Here is a 20346-nt window from a genome sequence, read left to right as displayed (position 1 = left end):
CAAGAGAGTCGCTTCATGTTTTGTTTTATTTTACTTATGCTGTAGTTGTTCTCATAACTAGAGGTAGAAGCTGTTTCATGATTTAACCGTGCAATCCCCTTATAATTAATACAATTTTTAAAATTTATCAATTATATTTTTGTTAGGTAAATCTTTAAAATGAACGTGTCAAAGAAAACAGTATTTTGAGTTGTGTGGACATTGGTGAAATTGCAGTAATACATTAAACACTAACATTTTAGTTTTACTTTTTAAAGTAATGGACTTAAAAAGGGTTAAGTCTCATTAGTAGATTTCCATTTTGAATCTGGTCCTTGTAAATGCATTCAGAATACACTGTTCTAAAGTTGTATATGCAGATTTGGATTCTGCCAAGAAAATGGAAAGTCATAGGAATGGCATTTTTTTTTTCTTCTACAGTTCTGTCCATTTTCCTGGGGGTAGAGGGAGACAAACACTGACTAGTGATTGGTAAATTAAGATTCTGTATCTTTGTCATTACCTGGCTATGTGACTTCCAGGTTTCAGGGATGCTGGCATTCAGATACACTAGGAAGAACTAAGTGTGGCAAGCACAGATGATACTGGGGCCGTACTAAGAACAACTTACTTAAGGGTTTGATATGAAATGGAAAACTGGGAGTTTTAAAATGTTGTTGACCAAGAGAATAGACAGCATTTTCTTCTTAGGAATATTAGTGTGATGGTAGTAGAATGGAAGAACTTACTGGAAAAGCTGTGGATTCCTCTTTAGCCTATTTTAAAATAACATTTCCATATGAATGTAGTTGTCTTTATATATAATCAAATATATAACATATGTTATCTGTTCACAGTAGAATAAAGTTAAAGATTTTAAATTTAATTAACTTTTTTCTGTTTTGAGATCAGAACCTGCCCCTGCTCTTTTATGTGCTGGAATTACAGACGTATGCACTGATGGTTAGCTTTTGTTTCATGCAATAAAATTTGGCACTCTAAGTATTTCTCAGAAAAGGAGCTGTTTCCTCTTTTTATAACCTTAATTAGTGTGTATGTAAACTTCCTCAGAAATGCAGTGTTACATTTTTTTATGTACCATAGTCTCCTTAATTATAGTCTTTCATTTGCAAAAGTAAGGATCTTCTACAGAAAATGACTAACATCAGCAGCTGTTTTTAAAAACAAGAAATAATCTTAGGTATTTTTAGACTAAAATTTCTTTCCCCTTCCACAGCAGTTTGAGATAGATATTCATATGTTGTTTTCCAAATGAGGGACTGATGAGGAAACCTAGAGAGTAACTTTCCAGGGCCATACACGCATAGTAGACCTGAGATTCGAATCCGTTTCTACCCACATACCAACACTGCTTGAGTCAGAAACTTGAAGGCCCAAATGACATCCTCTCCTGCAAAGCATGTTTAAAAGTACAAAACTTATTTTGTGATCAGTTCTGGACGAATTCCAAATTTACATAATGAGGATTTGTTTTGCTTTTTAAATTAATGATTTGAAATACCAACTTAAAAGCCTTGGTTACTTAGTCAGATGCCAAGTTTTTTGTATGGGAAAGATTCTGGTACTAGATTTAAAAAAAAAAAAAAGGATACATTTTAAGAGATCCTTGAAAAAATTGGCACAATTTTAAATTGTTTTGTCTTTAGTTTTAACAGTGGCTTTCGAATCAGTGACTTCTAACTGTATTATGTAGCAGGCACCATTTTGTTAAAAATTTTATTAATTGCTTCATCTAATTGAATACTTTGGTTCTGCCAAATCTATTTTTTCTTTCTTTTCTTTCTTTTTGTTTTTGTTGTTTTTTCCATCCAGTATCACTGAGGATAATCTCTGTTGGCTTGGCACAACCTATAGACACCTGAGAAGAGAGCCGTAATGCCAGGCTGTCTATATTAAGCTGGTCTTTGGCGTGTCTGTACAGGATTGTCTTAGCTAATTGATGTGGGAAGACCTAATCCAATGTGAGTTACACCATTCATCCCCTTGGCAGGGGTTACCGAAGGCTGTAAGAGTAGAGAAATGGAGCTGAGCATAAGCAAGCACGTATACGTTCATTTCTTCTTTTGTTCTTGACTGGGTATGTGACGAGCTGTTTGAAGTTCCTGCTGTGACTTTCCTACAGCTAGGGACTGTAACCTGGAGTTGTATGATAAAATAAATCCCTTCTCCCCCAAATTGCTTTTATCAGGGTATTTTATCATATCAAAAGAAATGAAACCAGGAGAGTCACATAGCACACTATCTTTAAGATTTATTTATTTATTGTGTATACAGTGTTCTGCCTACATGTATACCTGTAGGCCAGAAGAGGGCACCAAACCTCTGTGGATGGTTGTGAGCCACCATGTGGGTGCTGGGAACTGAACCCAGGCCCTCTGGGGAGCAGCCGGCGCTCCTAACCTCTGAGCCATCTCTCCAGCCCACCGAGCAGTCTTTAAAAATGTGTACATGCTGCACACTGTAGAAAACCCCCCAAGGCGCTGTCTTCCTGTTTTGGGTGAATGGTCTTTCCTGCTTATTCATTGTTTTAGGCTATAAGAGGTTATAGGTTTTACTGTTTTTAGTTTGTTGTGACTATGCTTTTTATTTGTGACAAGTGTCTAGCTATGCTGTTGAAGCTGGTCTTGAACTTGTGAACTCAATTGATTCTCCCTTCTGAAGTCTCCTGAATAGGTTGGGGTTGGAGGTGTAAACTGCCATGACTGGCTTATGGAGATCCTTTTAACATATTTCATTTTTTTCCCTCACCATCTGTCTCATCTAAGAATAATTAAAGTATGACCTTGTGCCATGGGGGATTTAGTCACAGTTTATTTGATATTATGAAATTAGCCATCCCCTATTTATCAGGGGACTTGGAAGACAAGTCCATATTCATGTTAGCCATGTATACACCTCTCTGTTATCTGTTTCAGTCAACCTTTTCTAGCTTGTATTTCCTGATAGAAATGTCTTTCCAAATTTATTGGATCCTCTTTCCTGTTGAACCTTGAATTATTCCACATAGTTCTGTGCTAGAGTCTTTTCCTAGTATAAAAGAGAAGGCGTTTTGTTTTCTGAACCTTGTAACCACAGTAACAAAATGATACGTATACAAAGTTAGCATATATAATGTATTGTGTACTTGAGTTGAAGGTACAAAATGTGAAATGGATAACTAAAACAACAGACATTTCTCACAGTGCTAGAGATTGAGAAGATTCAATTCAGCCTGTCAGCAGGTGGATTTTATTGTGAGGCAGCCTTACTTGGTACCTTACTTGGCAGTTTACACCTTCCTGTGCTTGGTGTCTGTCTCCTCTTGTAAGGGCAATAGTCACAGTGGGGCAGAGCCTCACTTCCAGGACCTCATCCTAACTGTGGTCACCTCCCCAAAGCTCTATCTAAACATCTAGTGTAGGAGTTAAAGAGTCAGCATAGGAAATGTGGGCAGGGCACAAACATTGCTGTACCTCACATAGTAGGACAGACTGGAGCTAAATTACACAAGGGCCTCATGCTAGTATGAGTTCTTAAATTCCTTTTGTTGTTACTGAATTTTCTTCTTTAAATCTTAATTTAAAGGGGGTTATTGCCACCATTATGACAACAAGGTGGTAAGTAAAGTAAATTCTAGGATATGAAGTGCTTAAAACAAATGAGAAGGTGACTAGGGATAGTAAGAGGGGGGTTGATTTTATTTCCAAGTGGCGTTTGGACAGTTCAGCACTGCACAACGGTTGTACAAGCTTTTAAGAATGTAAGAGAAAACACATAATTCTCAAAGTGTTCTTTTAAATGGAGCATGTGCTGGGAACAAACAAGTAAATGGAAGTTATTGACTTTATCATGTTTTATCATTTTAAGCTTTGATTGGAGTAGGACAATCAACTTGCTTAACTGTGCAAATGTAAGTAAAAGCTTTGGGTGCAGTATATTAAGTGATATTACTGTGTGGTCAAAATCCAGTCTAAACATGCTCTATCGCCTCTTTAAAAAATGACCAAGTTTAGTCCTGTGTGAGAACTAGCCGCTGTTTCCAGCTCCCTTTCCACCTCACTTGCCTTTTCTCTGAAATGTGGTTAATCCATTGTGACTGCCCCTTGCTTGGTCTCTTGCTCTCACTTCTCTAGCCTGCTTGTATTTCTGCTGAGGTCCTATTCTGTTTGTTTTTCAGATGAGACCCTTTTTGCTCTTCCTGCTGCATCTGGGCCTGTGACACCCCCCTCTGCAGGCAAGTTCTTTCTTCCAGTCTTTGTCTCTGTATTCTACCTGTCACTCTAGTGTTAACCCAACAGAGTACTTTGGATTTACTGGAAATTAGCATTGGTCCAAGAAAGTAGTTTTTTTTTTTTTTTTTTACTGAAAACAAAACTTAAATTTGCATTTTATATGCTACTGTCTAAGGGAGGCATGGGCAGGGTTTGATTCATGATTGGAATGAAATTCTCGGACCCTTGATTTACCTTTGCCTAATAACAATTCATTTTCTTCAAATAGTTTGCCTTTGTATAGTATAGCCACAGGCCGTTATGTAAAGGAATGTCTGTCTATGGCTTTTGATAATCCAGTACCCTCTCTAGTCTATACAGCTACATCAAATCTTATTTTTTTTTAAAACTATTTGAAAGAAGCTTTTTCCAGTTAGTAACACCTGAGGTTTTTCTCAGATTTGATTTACGTTTCTGCATAGCAGATAGCTGCCTCTGAAACTGCATGTTACTTTTTTCTTTAGGTACTTTAAATTAATAACTATATTTATAGGGTACATTATTCATTGCTGCGTGGTAAGGTCTACTTGATTAGCATATCCATAGTCTTAGATGTTTTTGATTTCTTGGTAGTGAGAGTATTTAGAGTCTTGGCTTTTATGTGATGGACAACATATTATTTCCTATGTTGTGCAATAGCCATGCACTTTTTAAAATTGACAATAGTTTCATATTTTCAGTAACGATCCAAGTCTGTGTATTTAACTGTTACTAACATTTCACTTTAATAGTAAGTCTACTAACACTTTTATGAATCTGTCAGAAAGCTTGCATTATCTCTGAGAACACTGGCATTCTCTAATTATCCTTTCTATCCATGGCCACAGAAAAAATTATGGATTTGAAGGAGCAGCCAGGTAACACTGTTTCGTCTGGTCAAGAGGATTTCCCATCTGTCCTGCTTGAAACTGCTGCCTCTCTTCCTTCTCTATCTCCTCTCTCAACTGTTTCTTTTAAAGAACATGAATACCTTGGTAATTTATCAGCAGTGTCATCTAAAGAAGGAACAATTGAAGAAACTTTAACTGAGGCTTGTAAAGAGTTGCCAGAGAGGGCAACAAATCCATTTGTAAATAGAGATTTAACAGAGTTTTCCGAATTAGAATATTCAGAAATGGGATCATCTTTCAATGGCTCTCCCAAAGGAGAGTCAGCCATACTAGTAGAAAATTCTAAAGAAGTAATTGTGAGGAGTAAAGACAAAAAGGATTTAGTTAGCAGTGCAGCCCTTCACAATCCACAAGCGTCACCTGTGACCCTTACTAAAGTGCTTAAAGAAGACAGAGTTATGTCTCCAGAAAAGATGAAGGACATTTTTAATGAGATGCAAGAGTCAGTGGTAGCACCTATGAGGGAAGAGTATGCAGACTTTAAGCCATTTGAACAAGCATGGGAAATGAAAGACACCTATGACACCTATGAGGGAGCTGGGAGTGTGGCTGCTAGAGGTAACACAGAAAGTAAAGTGGACAAGAACTGCTCTGAAGATAGCCTGGAGCAAAAAAGTTCTGGAAAAGATAGTGAAAGCAGTAATGATGATGCTTCTTTCCCTAGTACACCAGAACCTGTGAAGGAAGGCTCCAGAGCATACATCACATGTGCTTCTTTTACCTCAGCAACTGAAAGCACCGCAGCAAACATTTGCCCTTTGTTAGAAGATCATACTTCAGAAAATAAAACGGATGAAAAAAAAATAGAAGAAAGGAAGGCCCAAATTATAACAGAGAAGACTAGCCCCAAAACATCAAATCCTTTCCTTGTAGCAATACAGGATGCTGAGGCAGATTATGTCACAACAGATAACTTATCGAAGGTGACAGAGGCAGTGGTGGCAAACATGCCTGAAGGTCTAACCCCAGATTTAGTACAGGAAGCATGTGAAAGTGAACTGAATGAATCTACAGGTACAAAGATTGCTTATGAGACAAAGATGGACTTGGTCCAGACATCAGAAGCTATACAAGAATCACTTTTCCCCACAGCACAGCTTTGCCCATCATTTGAAGAATCTGAAGCAACCCCTTCCCCAGTTTTGCCTGACATTGTTATGGAGGCACCATTAAGTTCTCTCCTTGCAAGCGCGGGTGTGCCTGTAGTGCAGCCCAGTGTATCCCCACGAGAAGCCCCTCCTTCTGTTAGTTATGACAGTGTAAAGCCTGAGCCTGAAAATCCCCCACCGTACGAAGAAGCACTAAAAGCTTCGGGAACAAAGGAAGACATTAAAGAGCCTGGAAGTATTAATGCAGCTGTTCAGGAAACAGAAGCTCCTTATATATCCATTGCATGTGATTTAATTAAAGAAACAAAGCTCTCCGCTGAACCAAGTTCAGATTTCTCGAATTATTCAGAAATAGCAAAATTTGAGAAGTCAGTGCCTGATCACTCTGAGCTAGTGGAGTCCTCACCCGATTCTGAACCAGTTGACTTATTTAGTGATGATTCAATTCCCGAAGTCCCACAAACACAAGAGGAGGCTGTGATGCTCATGAAGGAGAGTCTCAGTGAAGTATGTGAGACAGAAACACAACAGAAGCATGAGGAGGGATTTAGTGCTTCACCTCAGGAAGTAGGAAAGCCATATTTAGAGTCTTTTCAGCCCAATTTACGTATTACAGAAGATGCTACAACTAATGAAATTCCAACATTGACCAAAAAGGAGAAAATTTCTTTGCAGATGGAAGAGCTTAATACTGGGATGTATTCAAATGATGACTTGATTACTTCTAAGGAAGACAAGATAAAAGAAAGTGAAACATTTTCAGATTCGTCTCCAATTGAGATAATAGATGAATTTCCCACGTTTGTCAGTACTAAAGCTGATTCTTCTCCTAAATTAGCCAAGGAATATACTGACTTAGAAGTATCCAACAAAAGTGAAGTTGCTAGTATCCAGAGTGGGGCTGGTTCGTTGCCCTGTGACCTTTCCTTCAAGAGCATATGCCCTAGCGATGAAATGCTTGTCTCAGATGAATTCTCCAAAGATAGGTCCAATCTATCTAAGGCGTCCTTATTGCCTCCAAATGTTTCTGCTTTGGGACCTCCAACAGAAACAGGTGGCGTAGTTAAACCCAAAGTCCTTATGAAAGAAGCAGAGAAAAACCTTCCTTCTGCTACAGAGAATGAGGACAGATCACTATCGGCTGTATTTTCACCAGAGCTGAGTAAAACTTCAGGTAATCAATCCATGCACTGTTTCACCATTATTGGCCTACTATGGAACATAAATAACATTTTATGACATACATTTACAGTGTCCAATACATCTCATTGATTAGAATCTTTACTAATTCAGGTAAAAGTTTTTTAGTTCTGTGTGGCTGAACAGATGGCTCAGTAATTAGGAGCATTTGCTGTTCTTTTATCCTCCACAAGACCAAGTTCACTTCCCAGCACCCACATGGTCACGCACAACTAGCTGTACCTCCAGTTCTGGGGATCTGATGCCCTCTTTGACATCTGGTGCCTCTATGGGCTCCAGACACATGTGATGCACAGACATATATACAGGTTAACACAGATCCACACACACGTACACACTAAAAATTTAAAATAGAAAATGATTAAGAAAAGTTTTCCTTCTAGCCAGGTATGGAGGTATAATATCTAAAGTCCCAAGTTCACTTGGGAGCCCAGGGTGGGAGGATTATTGTGAATTTGTCTCAAAAAAGAAGAATACAAAAGTTTTGTGCAATTTCTATCTACCCTACTTCTACTCGACACTCATTCTTGCTGTTAGCTTTTTCATAGTTAACATTGCATCATGGAACCCAGGGAGAAAATTATTAAAATTATCTTTCATGATACATTTTCCCTTCCGTGTTTCCTGATAACGGGACAGGCAAGGGATATTAAAGCAATATTTTCAGATGTGTTTATTTTTGTTCTAGAAATGATTTCATATCAAATTTGGAAATCATGACCATTTCTGTAGCTTGCTTTTATATTTAAATATAATGGATTATTTTTCTAGTGAGAGGTATGAGGCTAGATATACTAAGTGTAGATATTTTTCAGGAAAGTAGTTATTAAAGCATGGTATCAATTTATGTAAAGCTCAGATTTTCTTACACTTTTGACCCAGTATCTACTATGCTTGTTTTGCACACATTTTTTTTTCTTAACTTGGCATAGCTGTATTTTCTATTTAAATAAGTAGCAATTATGTTGTATTTACTGAATATTTACATATTGGAGATGGCTAGCACTGGCTAGCATCAGACTAGTGTAGAAATTAATTTTGTTATAAGAAGAGATTCTGAATATTTAGATAGTGAATTGAGCAGGGAGATTTCTTGTTTGATAGACATGAAGGATATGGGGAGAAGTCAAAGACAATGCCAAGATTCTGGGTTCCTGCCATGTGTGTACTGAGTCAGCAGCATGAGAAGCAAAGGTAGGGAAAATGAAAAATTGGGTTTGTGAGAAGATACATTCGATTTAGTATTGCAGCAAAGAAATTATTGATACCATTTTCAAGAAACTTTGAAACAGCTTACCTGGCTGTTATATGTGTATATTTGCCATGAACTTGGAGCTAAAAATTACAGCTACAGATAGGAAATAAGGAAAAATTACAAGGCAATGATAACTAACACATAAGAGTTAAGGATTGAAAAAGGAGGGAAGGTAGGTGGGATCAGGACCCATACAGACTAAACTCTGATAGCAGTTCAGGAACAAGAAGAAGAAAATGTTAGCCAGCAGGGAATGGAATATGAGTTGAGGCAGTTGATCCTCCCCCAATTTTTAGGAGGGTTGGAAAAGTTGATCACAGATGCTGATAGAATGTCCATGGATGCTGTGATAAGCTCCCCAGTTCAGGTGAAGGAATTGGCTCTGTAGAGGAGGAAGGTATACTGTGGGTAGAGAGTAGAAAGAAACCTGTGGGTGGGGATTGGTATTGGTTGGGTTTGTATCTGAAACTGAGGGGCTTGGCAAATATTAATGTTAAAGCAGTATGTGAGGTATTTGCTGAGGATGAGTTGAAGCATACTTGGCAAAAACGCATGAAATAGTTCCAAAGAGAGGAAGCAAGGGTAGTTTTGTTTTTGATAAGTGGGCCAGTGGAAGGACAGTGAGCCAAGAGAGTTGAGAATAATAGGAATGAAGAATGAAGTCGTATGAAGTCATTGAAATGATGGGCTGACATCCAGGTTGAATTGAGTAGGAAGTTGATAGAGACTGGTAGATCAAGTGAATTCTAGGTCCAAATTAGGTATAAGAACCAAAAGTGATAGAAATAAAAATATGGCTCTTAGAATGTTGTGGGAAAAATAGTGAGATGTGTGTATTGGGTATTGAGTTTAGAATTTTAGTACAAAAACAGTTCAGGCTGATAAGTGACCAAAGTTTGACCGTGAAGAATGGTAATGGTGCTAGACAGGCTGGCAAGCGCAGGGTTCAGCAAGAGACCCTGTCTCAGTAAACAACCTGTGTGATATAACTAAGCCAACGAGCACACCTCTCCCCACAGCAAACAAAAGGAAAGGAGTCTGGGGTAAACTGAGGAATCTGGAGCCCCTGATTTGAAATGAAAAAAGAGCAGCAGTGTCTTTGAAAGCCAAGTAAAAATGAAAAATGGGTTGGGTGCTGACTTTTAGGAAGACAATATTTTTATTCAAGGAAATCCTTCTTCATGATTTGTTAGCTCAGCTTTTCCTCCTGAATGTATGAGAGAGACGGAGAGTGTTGTATGCCCCTAAGGTTGGTGGTTTTTTTTTGTTTTTGTTTTTGAGACAGGGGCTCTCTCTGAAGCTCTGGCTGCCCCAGAAATTGCTCTGTATACCAGACTAGCCTTGAACTTACAGAGCTCCACCTGCCCTCTGAGTACTGGGATTACAGGCATGTGCGCCTGGCTTTTTCAGTAATTTTTAAGCTTACATTAGCTACCATGTCCACTCACTGGAGAATAGGATATAATTTGCATGTAACAAATGTCTAAGCCTTTAATCCCAGCAACTCATGAAGAAGAGGCACGCAGATCTCTGAGTTTGGGGCTAGCCTGCTCTACAGAATCAGTTCCAGGACAGCCGGGGATACACAGAAAAACCCTGTCTCAAAAAACAAAACAAAAGTAAAACTAACAACAACAAAAAACCAACAAAACCCAAACAAACAAACAAAAAAAGAAAACAAGACTAAAAAAATAACAAATGTGTATTTTCCATAAAAGTCACATGAAGTAAACACAGTGTTTCTGTAAGTACTTTCGGGATGACATGAATTCTAGTTGTTCTCACAAGTTGGCTTTCTTTTCTATAAAAAGAATGGGGTTAGATTAGATTTTTTTCTGTTTGATAATTTCCTTAGTTATATTGCAAGCATTTACTAAAAGCAGGTGCTTACATTTGCTTAGGCTTGGTTCTTTGAAGGACTATATTTTCTTGGCGGGGGGCACAAAAACAAGTTGTTCTCACGTAACTTAACTGGCACACAAATACAAACGTGTATTCTGTTAGGGTGGTTTACAGGCTGTGGTCCAAGTAGTTTAACAATGGCTATCTCTTGACACAAAGTCCAAGGATCTGGTAGTTGTTCAGTCTATAAGAATGAAAAAAAAAATCTCACCCAATGTTGTGTTAGAGTCTCATTTAATTCCTTGAGAGCTGCTGGTCTTCAGTCTGTTTTGGAGCCATACAGAAGTAGACTCTAACACCAGTGAAAGTCTGCCTTAGTAACAGGACAGATGAACTTGCCAGAGTGAGGAAAAGTAGGCCAAAAGCAAAAGCTTCCTTCTTTCATGCCCCTTTATGTCTTCCACCCTCAAATGGTCAAATCAAGAAAATCCCCCACAGCCGTATTGATTCCAGGTGTAGTCAGGTTGGATACTAATATTAGTTGCACAGGTCACCCTTGTCAACTTGACACAAAATCACATGCTTAATTTCTAAATAAAAACAATAACCAGTATTTTACTTTCTAAATAAAAACAATAATCCAGCTACTCTGCATACAGCTACAGTGTTTTTCAGATCCTGTGTTGATGGATATTAGAGTCAGAATATAAACCTTGAGATGGGTATGGTAGTAGTTTGTCCTGAAATCCGAACCCCAAGAGACAGAGGCAGGAGGATCACAGTTTTAAGGTCATTTTAGCTAGCATTCCAGTTTGAGGTCAGCCTATTTTTTTTAAAACAGGGTCTTTTCCCTGAACCCAGAGTTCCGATCTTGTCTAGGCTGGTAGCCAGGAAGCCCCAGCAGTCCTCTTGTCTCTGCCCTTCACAGTACTAAGGTTAAAAGGCCTACACAAGACCATAGTCAGCTTTTCAGGTGGGTGCTGGGATTTGAACTAAAGTCCTTAGAGTTGCAAGTGCTTATGACTAGTTAGCCATTTCTCCAGCCCTGAGATAACTCTCAGAATGCCTTCTTTATGTCACTGTAATCAGGTTGGTTTATGTAGCCAAGAGTGACCATTATGTGGCTGGAGAGATGAGTACTTATGCTTGAAGAAGACTGGGATTTGTTTCCCAGCACCACATGATAGCCTCAACCATCTTCAACCCCAGCTCCAGAGGATTTGACACTCTCCCTGACCTAGGGAACTGGGCATACATGTAGGACACACATACAAGCAGCATACTTAAAGCGAGTACCCACAGACTTCTCATTCTGTTTCCACTTTCCAAATAACTGGGACTGCAAGCACTTATTTGGGGGTGCAGTGCTGGGGATTTAAACCAAGGCTTCATGCATGCTAAGTAAGCACTGGCAGCTGACCTAGTATGTTAAATAAGTACTTACACATATCTTTTGTGTTTGAGTGTTTTGTCTGTGTGTGTACCATGTGGGTGTGGTGTCTGGAGTGCAGAAGAGGAACTTCTGATCACTGGAAATGAGTTACAGCAGGTTGTGAGCTGCCATGTGGGTGCTGTGAACTGAACCCCGATCTTCTGCAAGAATAACACATGCTCTTAACTTCAGAGCTGTCTTTTAAGTGACCATATTCCCACCATATTCCTTTATTTGACCCTTACTCCCTCTTTAATCTGTCAGTGCCCTTGATTCCTCTAGAAAGTTTTAGTGTCTACTTACATATCACTGTTATGTATGTATGATTAACAGAATTGTATGTATACATATCTAGGAATCATGTACAAGAGTCATGTACAGTCTTTCTGAGGCTGTCTTAATTCATCTAACACAATTAACTTTAGTTGCATCCATTTTCCTCCAAGTAATTTCATTCTTTATGGCTGAAAAAAATGCCATATGTGTATGTATCACATTTTTTTTTAATCCATTTCTTGGTGGGTTCCATGATAGCTACCATGAATAGTGCTACATTGTACATGCCTCCTGTGTGGAAGTTAAAGGAAGCTGTGAAGAATATGTTCTCTTTCCTCCTCTGTGTGGGACCTGGGGGGTCAAACTGAGGTTATCAGGCTTGGCTTTCCTGGCTGAGCCATCTCACTAGCCTTCTGTTTGCTTAATAATTGCTGTTGTGACTAATGTAAAATGGACTTTCCATTTGTTCTGATTTACATTTCTCTGATGGCTAGTGAGTTTGAATGGTTTTCATATTTTTATTGGCCATTTTTATTTCATCTTTTGAGAACTTCTATTGGTCCATTTGTAGTTTCTAATCTTGTCAGATATAGAATAGATTGTTTTCTCCATTCTGGAGGCTGTCTCTTTACTTCACTATACCAAGCTTTTTAATTTCTTGAGGTCTCGATTGCCATTTGTTAGCTTTATTTCTTGAGCAATTGAAGTGTTTAGAAAATTCTTGCCTATGTCTATTTTGAAGTGTTTCCCCTCTAACAGTTTGAGAGTTCGGGGTATTACGGTAACATCTTTGACCCATTTGGAATTGATTTTTATATAGGTAGATGATACGAATCCATTTTTATAATTTTACATGTGGATATCCAGCTTTCTTAGTACCATGTATTCAAGAGGCTACCTTTCCTCCAGCAGTTAGCCAGGGAGCTGTAGTTGGGTAGGGTTCTTTCTGGGCCTCTCGGATGTGTGCTTGTCTTCGTGCCAGACCTCTGTCACTTTGTTCGTGCTCAGTCGTGTGACTTAGTCTGATGCGGTAATATCACTAGCATTGTTCCTTTTGCTCAGGATTGCTTTGGCTAGCTGAGGTCTTCTGTGTTTCTTTTTTCTATTTCTATGAAGAATACCATTAGAATTTTGATGGAGATTATATTAAATCTGTAAATGGCTTTTGGTTGCATAGTAATTTTTATAATATTAGTTCTGCCTACCCTTGTGCATGGCTGTCTTTTTGCCTTATTTTTATTTTTTATTTTTATTTTTATTTTATGTGTATGAGGGTTTTGCCTGCATGTATGTTTGCGCATCACATGAGTGCCTGGTGCCCATGGTGGTCAGAGAGTGTTGGATCCCCTGTAACTGGAGTTAAAGATGGTTGTGAGCTATTATGTTGATTCTGGGAACAGAACCGAGGTCCAACCATTGAGCCAACTCTCTAGCCCCATTGCTTTAATTTTATTCTTTAGTGCCGTAAAGGTTTTCATAGTCGAGGTCTTTAACTTCCTTTATTAGGTTTACTCCAAGGTTTTTAAATTTTGAAACAGGTTTCTCTATGAGGCCCTGGTTGGCCTAGAACCTGAGACTCTCCCTTTGTAGAACAAAGGCTTTGAGCTTAATTCTTCCTGTCTCCACGTCCTGAGTGCTTGGATCAAATAAATGCTCTTTACTGCTCCCCACTCCACATTGTTTATTTATTTAGGCAACTCTTTTGAAAAGGGTTGCTTCCCCGCTTTGTTTTCTGTGCCCTTTGTTGGTATATAGACAGCCTACTGTGAGTGTGTGTTTTAATTAATTTATTTATTCTCTTTATATTCCAGTTGTAGCCCCCTCCCTCCTCTCCTCCTGCTCCCACCCTCTTTCCCTCTTCATCCCTTCTCTGTTCCTTCTCACCCCCCCAGCTCATCAAGTCATATCAGGACTGAGCCATCTCTTCCCCTGTGGCCTAGTGAGGCAGCTTGCCAGGAGAGTGATAAAAAGCAGGCAACAGAGTCCATGTCAGAGACAGCCCCCACTTCCCTTACTAGGGAACCCACATGAAGCCTGAGCTGCCCATCTGTGTCTAGGTCCATCCTATGCATGGTCCTTGGTTGGTGCTTCAGTCTTTGTAAGCCCCTCTAGGCCCTGCGTAGTTGGCTCAGTTGGTCTTATTGTGGAGGTCCTGGCACCTCAAGGTCTTTTTGGCCCTTCCCCCACTATTCCACAAGAAAGACTCCCTACATGTGCTTGGCACAATAGTGTCAGAGGCTGGCTCTCTCCCAGGGGGTGGGTCTCAGATTGGGCCAGGCATCGTGTGGACAGTCCCTCAATTGCTGCTCTGGCTTTATCCGTGCCTATGTCGTAGGCAGGGTAAATTTCGGGTGAGGTTTTGTAGACGGGTTGGTGCTCCCTCTCTCCACTAGGAGCCCTGTCCTGTTAGAGGGTGTCCTCTTCGGTCCCCGTGACCCCTGCTACCAGGAGTCTCGGCGAGAGTCACCCATGTTGTTAACTTTGAGTCCTGCCATTTTATAGGAAAGGGTTTATCAGATTATGGATAAATCCTGTGGCGTTGTCAGGGCCTCTGATAGAGAGTTTTCACATCTGAAAATGGGCTCTTTTTCTTGACTACGGCCTTTCTTACTTATATTCCTTTTATTAACTTCCTATTTTTACTGCCAATACTAGGATTTCAAACATTTACTGGCCATTTGTACTTTAGTTTTTTAATGAATTGTTTGTTGAACCTTTGATCATTTCAAAATTTTGATACTCGGTTTATGATTATGTTTTTATAGGCAGGATGTAGACTCCTCTGTTACAATTTTTATCCCATTTTCTAAAGATTTTTATGCTATCTCAATTTCAGTGGAAGGTTTGACTTTACGGAGGAAAGTCTGTTTCTTTTCACCACTCCTCATTTCATTCTTTCTTAATTCTGGTTTATTTATAATTGTCTGGATTCTAGAAGAGTTATTTTTATTCCCTTCATATTCTGATTCAGCTTCTGGTGCCAGGCAACCATCCTATTGAAATGCTGGAAGACTGAGTGGTCAGTTAGGCAATCAACTGGGTGTTGGTGCCATCTAGTGTTAGTAATGGAAAACCAGTCCTATGAAATACATGATAATTAACCATACTGAATAAATGTCACAGAATTTTAGTGAGCAAAATCTGTTTCAGACTTACTAATGATTTTCAAAATTAATTTATAAACTTTTGAATTTTGACATTTTGTACAGAATCAAATGCTTGAGTCATGCTATTATAAGCATTTTGAAATGACCTTGAAGATTCTTCAAACTTATCTCCTTACTGTGTTTTTATTAAAGTGAAAGGCCTAATGGCTTAACTTTTAAATTGTAAATTAACAAATACTTGGGGCCTTTAGCAGTGTGTGTTTGTATGTATTCTCATGGAATAACATTTTCAATTTCTCTGGATTTTAATATTCACTTATTGAAATTGCTGTGTGATTGTTAAGAGACTTAGAAAATGTTCAGTTTCTTTGTGTGTGTCATTTTAAATATTGTCATTGATTTTCTAGATTTCAAGTCCTCCGTTTCGGAAGCCTGAATTCAGCAGTGTTGAAGTGCTGACTTTTAGTCCATAGAGGGCGTTAGATTACAGTATATGGTAGGGTTTGTGGTTGCTGATGCCTCTCAGTAACAAAGCATCTAGTTTTGTACTTTCTAAGATTTCTGAAATTAGTTTCGGGACTGTTATGTAGCTGTCACTGTTTCACATTAATAAAAGATTCTGGTTCTCTATAGTTAATAGACGTAAGAATTGTAGCTTCCCAAAATAGTATACAAATAGTATAAGTAATGTCTTAATCGCATTTTCAAACAAATGGTTGTTTTTTGTTTTTTGTTTTTTCTTCTTCTAATTTTTCTGTGCTTCTAGACATTGTAGGGGGGGGGGAAGTAAAGCAAGGCAAAAATTTTGCTGGCCTCAAAAGTAGAAGAGAGCAGTGGGAAAGTGGAGCTTGAGAGAGCTGGATGAGGTGGACACCAGTGTGGTCTCACTGTCTGTTCTTTTGTTTCCTTTTTGAAACAAAAATTACATGGCCTTGTTCTATAGTGCTGGCTAGCTTGAACTCAGAGCCACCTGTCTGCTTACCAACTCCACCTGTCTGCTTACCAACTCCCCCCCCACACCCGTGCTGGGTTAAAGGTCTGTACCATGCTGGGTCTTCACATCTGGTCTGAGACATTTCTTTCTCTTCTGCTTGAAATCCTTCCAAATAGATACAAGCTTTAAACCATGTCTACACATACTACTTTGTTTTATTTTTTATGACTGTTTTGAGAGTGTGTGTGTGGTTATTTGGAACAGGGTTTCTGTGCTTAGCTCTGGCTGTTCTGGAATCTTTCTGTAGACACAGCTGGCCCACCACCCACTTGAGAGATTTTTTTTAATTAGGAACTTACTTTAATATTTTTCTTAGGTACGTGTGCATTGTAAAAATCTTAGTGTTATTTTGACTGAGGTAGGAAGAGAGAGACATTGAATGTATCAATTTTAGAGCATACTCTTGAGAAGTGAATTGGAGGGGCTTTGTAGATTTTGGTTTTATTTTTTGGGATTACACATAAAAGCTTGATCTGTGACTCCCCATTTGGCATTCTGTCCTTTTAAGAGAAAATAGAATACTACCCCAGAACATCAAAGTATCATTTTTGGAAGTTGGGCTGTATGTGTATTATTTGAGAATTATCCTTGAAAGAAATCCATTTTTTAAAAAAAGGTTGGTATTTAAATTCATTAAGATGAAGTTTAATGAGAAAATATGACCTATAAATTGTATATTCAGGGGCTGGAGAGATGGCTCAGCGGTTAAGAGCACTGGCTGCTCTTCCAGAGGTCCTGAGTTCAATTCCCAGCAACCACATGGTGGCTCAAAACCATCTGCAATGGAATCTGATTTCCTCTTCTGGTGTGCATGAAAACAGTGTCTATATACATAAATTAAATAAATAAATCTTTTAAAAAAATAAATTGTATATTCATAAATTTTGCTTATTAGCTTTTTAGATTAAAATAGTTTGCTTAGTTACTTTAAAACAACTGCAGTTTTAAAACTTTGTGAGAAAGAATTAGGTAAACATGTCAGTTGGTACCCATGAGTTAACTAGTTTTCGCTGTACTTAGCATAAATTGTAATAACTAAAGCTAAAAAACTGAGTGTCATTCTGCAGTGTTGAAATGCTTACTGAACTTAAAGGCTTCCAGTTCGCGTTCCCCAACATAAGCTTACAGTACTAAAAGTGCATTTACTATTCCTATGAGCGTATTATCACATACATAGTCTTGGGACTATAAAAATTAGTAAACAAGTGACGTACCACAAATAGGTGGGTTATAGAAATGCCAAATACTTTTACCTTAGGAAATATGTATTTACTGTCTTCTGGTGTTTGTTTTTGTTCTAAGGGAGCTCAGGTTAGATCCCAGTGCCTTGAGCATGCTGGGCATATGCTTTACCAGTTAGCCACACTCCTTGTCTGTCCATTTGAAAGAGCTCTTTTAAAAATACCCTCTTGGAAGGATTTTGTAGTCACTGAACAGTTTTGTATGCTAAACTGTTATGTGAAGAGGTTATACATTTTCATCCTTGATGTGACCTGGTGATGACAGTGTTTTCAGCAAGTAAAGTTAAATATTAGTTCTTAAACTGAAAACACTTTAAAAATTCTTTTAAAGTTGATTTATTTAAAATTGAGCAAGAGAGACAGATAAAGGAAAAAATAATTAGCATTCTGACCACTTAAGGATTTTGCAAGATTTTGCAAGACACACACCAAGAGCAAATTTCAGAAAAATGTCCCATTTCAGTGTAAAGTCAAGAGATACACATACCTCTATGCATAGATTATATACATTATATTTTGGTATGCCATATGTATATCTCAGCTTATTGACTGGCACTATACATTTCCTTTTCTGCTTAGGCAAGTGTTAGCATTAGGTAAAACAGTTGTAGAACATTAGAAAGACATTCTGCAGTGGCATGAATACAAGTTTAATAAACTTTGAAAAATTAGAAATATTGCAACCATTTCTTTTTATGTTTTTTAAAATGTGCCATTTTTATAGGGTAAATGATATAATTAACCTATGACTATTTCTCCCCCAGGCAAAGATCTATTGATAGTGTTTGCAGTGGTAGGTAGCGAGTATTTGTTAAAAGATTGAATTGGAACAGACGATACATATATTTGGAAGAGTCTAGATTTCCATAAAAAAAAAAAGCTTAGGTCACTGAAGAATTTCTCCATTGAAGTAATTTATTTAATAAATGTAAATAACTATGTTGATTTTTCTGCATACCTTCCAGGGTGCAAACTATGAGTGGTTTAAGCCTCAGCAAATCCAGGAGAAAGTACAGTTCCTAATCTCAAAATTGAAGTTATTAACCCATTTGGATCAATCCATTTCTATCTTGTGGGTTAACTGTTGATTTTAGAGTTTCAAGTGAAACTGGGGGAAAAACAAACAAACCAAACAAACAACCAAAAAACCCCAGCAGCACAATTGAACTGCCCCTCAAAAACAAACGTCAGTATGAATGCAGACTGGGTTCTGCATCTGTTTCAGGTATATTTAGTGGTCGGCTCTGTTGGAGGAGTCTTTCCCTTCCTTTTGGTAGCTGCCCCATTCCCCTGCAAGGGCAGCTCCATTTGGCATGAACAGCCAGCAAATGGCTAGGACAATATAACAGATAGAAGGAACGCATTAATGTCTGAGTATTAGTAGCCTAGTTACAGACTGTACTGCGTCAGCCTGCTCCACACCCCGAGACGTCAGGTGACCCCAGCCCTGCTGCAGTCTTGCAGCACAGACCGCAGACCTGGGCCGAGGAAACGGGTACTTCATGTCTCAGGGGGAACTTCACAATTTACAGCTTCTTTGTTGCTATGCGTGATTTGTAAGTGCTGCTGGAGGGCAGATCAAGACAAGAAATGGACGGTCAGAAGAAACATTGGAAGGACAAAGGTATATCTTTTAATCTTTCATTTTTATTTTTTTCTTTTATGTAACCAGGAGGGTTTCTGTGGGCAAGCTTTGAAGTTGAGGTTATAGCCTGTAAGCATGTAATGCTAACGATTAAAATACAGCAGCTGCCTCCTGTGTCTTTACAGTTGACATGTACAGGAAAGATGTCATATTCTGTTTTGGTGGTGTCGGATTTAGTCTTTTCAGTCCTGTCTGTTGGGTTTCTTTTCTAATTGTGCATGTTGAAATTGGTATGCGATTAACATCTCATTTGTTGGTCACTCTGGTGTGGAGAATGTATAACCATCTCTGTAGTCTCTGATGGCATTTCATGACGACTTAAAATAAAGCTTGCTTGGTGTGCTTGAAATCTATTCATAGGTTTGTAGATGGCAGAATTTCATTGCAATAGGCTTTTTTTTTTTTAAATCAAGTGTGAACCTTTGAAGATTTTATTTGAATCTTTTAAATTTTTATGTATCTTGAAATTATTCAGATGTATGCGTAGCTTTAAATGCATATCTAAATTTAAAATACTAACCTTTGTCCTTGTAGTAAGCAATCAGCGATCCCCCTCCTCCTAGAAAGCTCAGAGCCTTTCAAATTTCAGTGGATCGTTGTGTAAGAATTTAAGCCTGCAAAGTAGTAAAATGTTGACTATTGAATATTTTAACAGCATTTTATTATGTAGCTTGTCAGCTGCTGTTTAATGAAAGAGAGAAAGAGACAGAGAGAGAGAGAGAGAGCTGTGTATCTGACCACTTAGACTAAGTGTCTTAAAAATTGTTAGAACAACTGTTTCTAAGTGGCCCAAATAAGCATCTCACTCAAAGGCTAGGTCTTTTTTGGTCATTGTTTTGTTTTGTTTTCCTAACTACTTTAAAGTTTTGTAATTCTTTTAAAATGTTACTTCCTTCTAGAACAAAATTATTTTAAGATAGGGATAATGTTAAAAGCATTTCTGCAGTAGACCAACTACAATGCCGTGCTTTAAAAACAAAACTCAGCAAAAAATGTGGGGAAAAGGTGAGTTTAACATTGAATTCATGAGACTTTGTTAAGGATCTTTTATTCAGCATAAAGAGGAGAGAAAGGGCCGTGAGCTTTTCATTTGTGAGCTTAATAA

General features: G+C 38.3%; 1 protein-coding gene across 5 annotated transcripts in view; it reads left to right on the top strand.

Annotated features, from left to right (window-relative positions):
• Rtn4 (reticulon 4) overlaps positions 1 to 20346 on the top strand; it is a 50110-nt gene that overhangs the window by 4660 nt on the left and 25104 nt on the right. The window contains exons 2-3 of one of the 5 annotated variants that reach the window (XM_021651669.2): positions 4157 to 4213; positions 5078 to 5107. The exons of 1 other annotated variant lie outside the window; for it this stretch is intronic. In XM_021651669.2, the coding sequence (XP_021507344.1) occupies positions 4157 to 4213; positions 5078 to 5107 (87 nt within the window). Of the gene's footprint in view, positions 1 to 4156; positions 4214 to 5077; positions 7424 to 18891; positions 19221 to 20346 lie in introns of those variants that run through there. 3 more of the 5 variants (XM_021651668.2, XM_060365116.1, XM_021651671.2) reach the window with 3 other exon arrangements.

Source organism: Meriones unguiculatus, chromosome 12, assembly GCF_030254825.1.
Source record: "Meriones unguiculatus strain TT.TT164.6M chromosome 12, Bangor_MerUng_6.1, whole genome shotgun sequence".
In the NCBI taxonomy this organism is placed as follows: domain Eukaryota; kingdom Metazoa; phylum Chordata; class Mammalia; order Rodentia; family Muridae; genus Meriones; species Meriones unguiculatus.
This window is presented reverse-complemented; position numbering and strand designations above follow the sequence as displayed.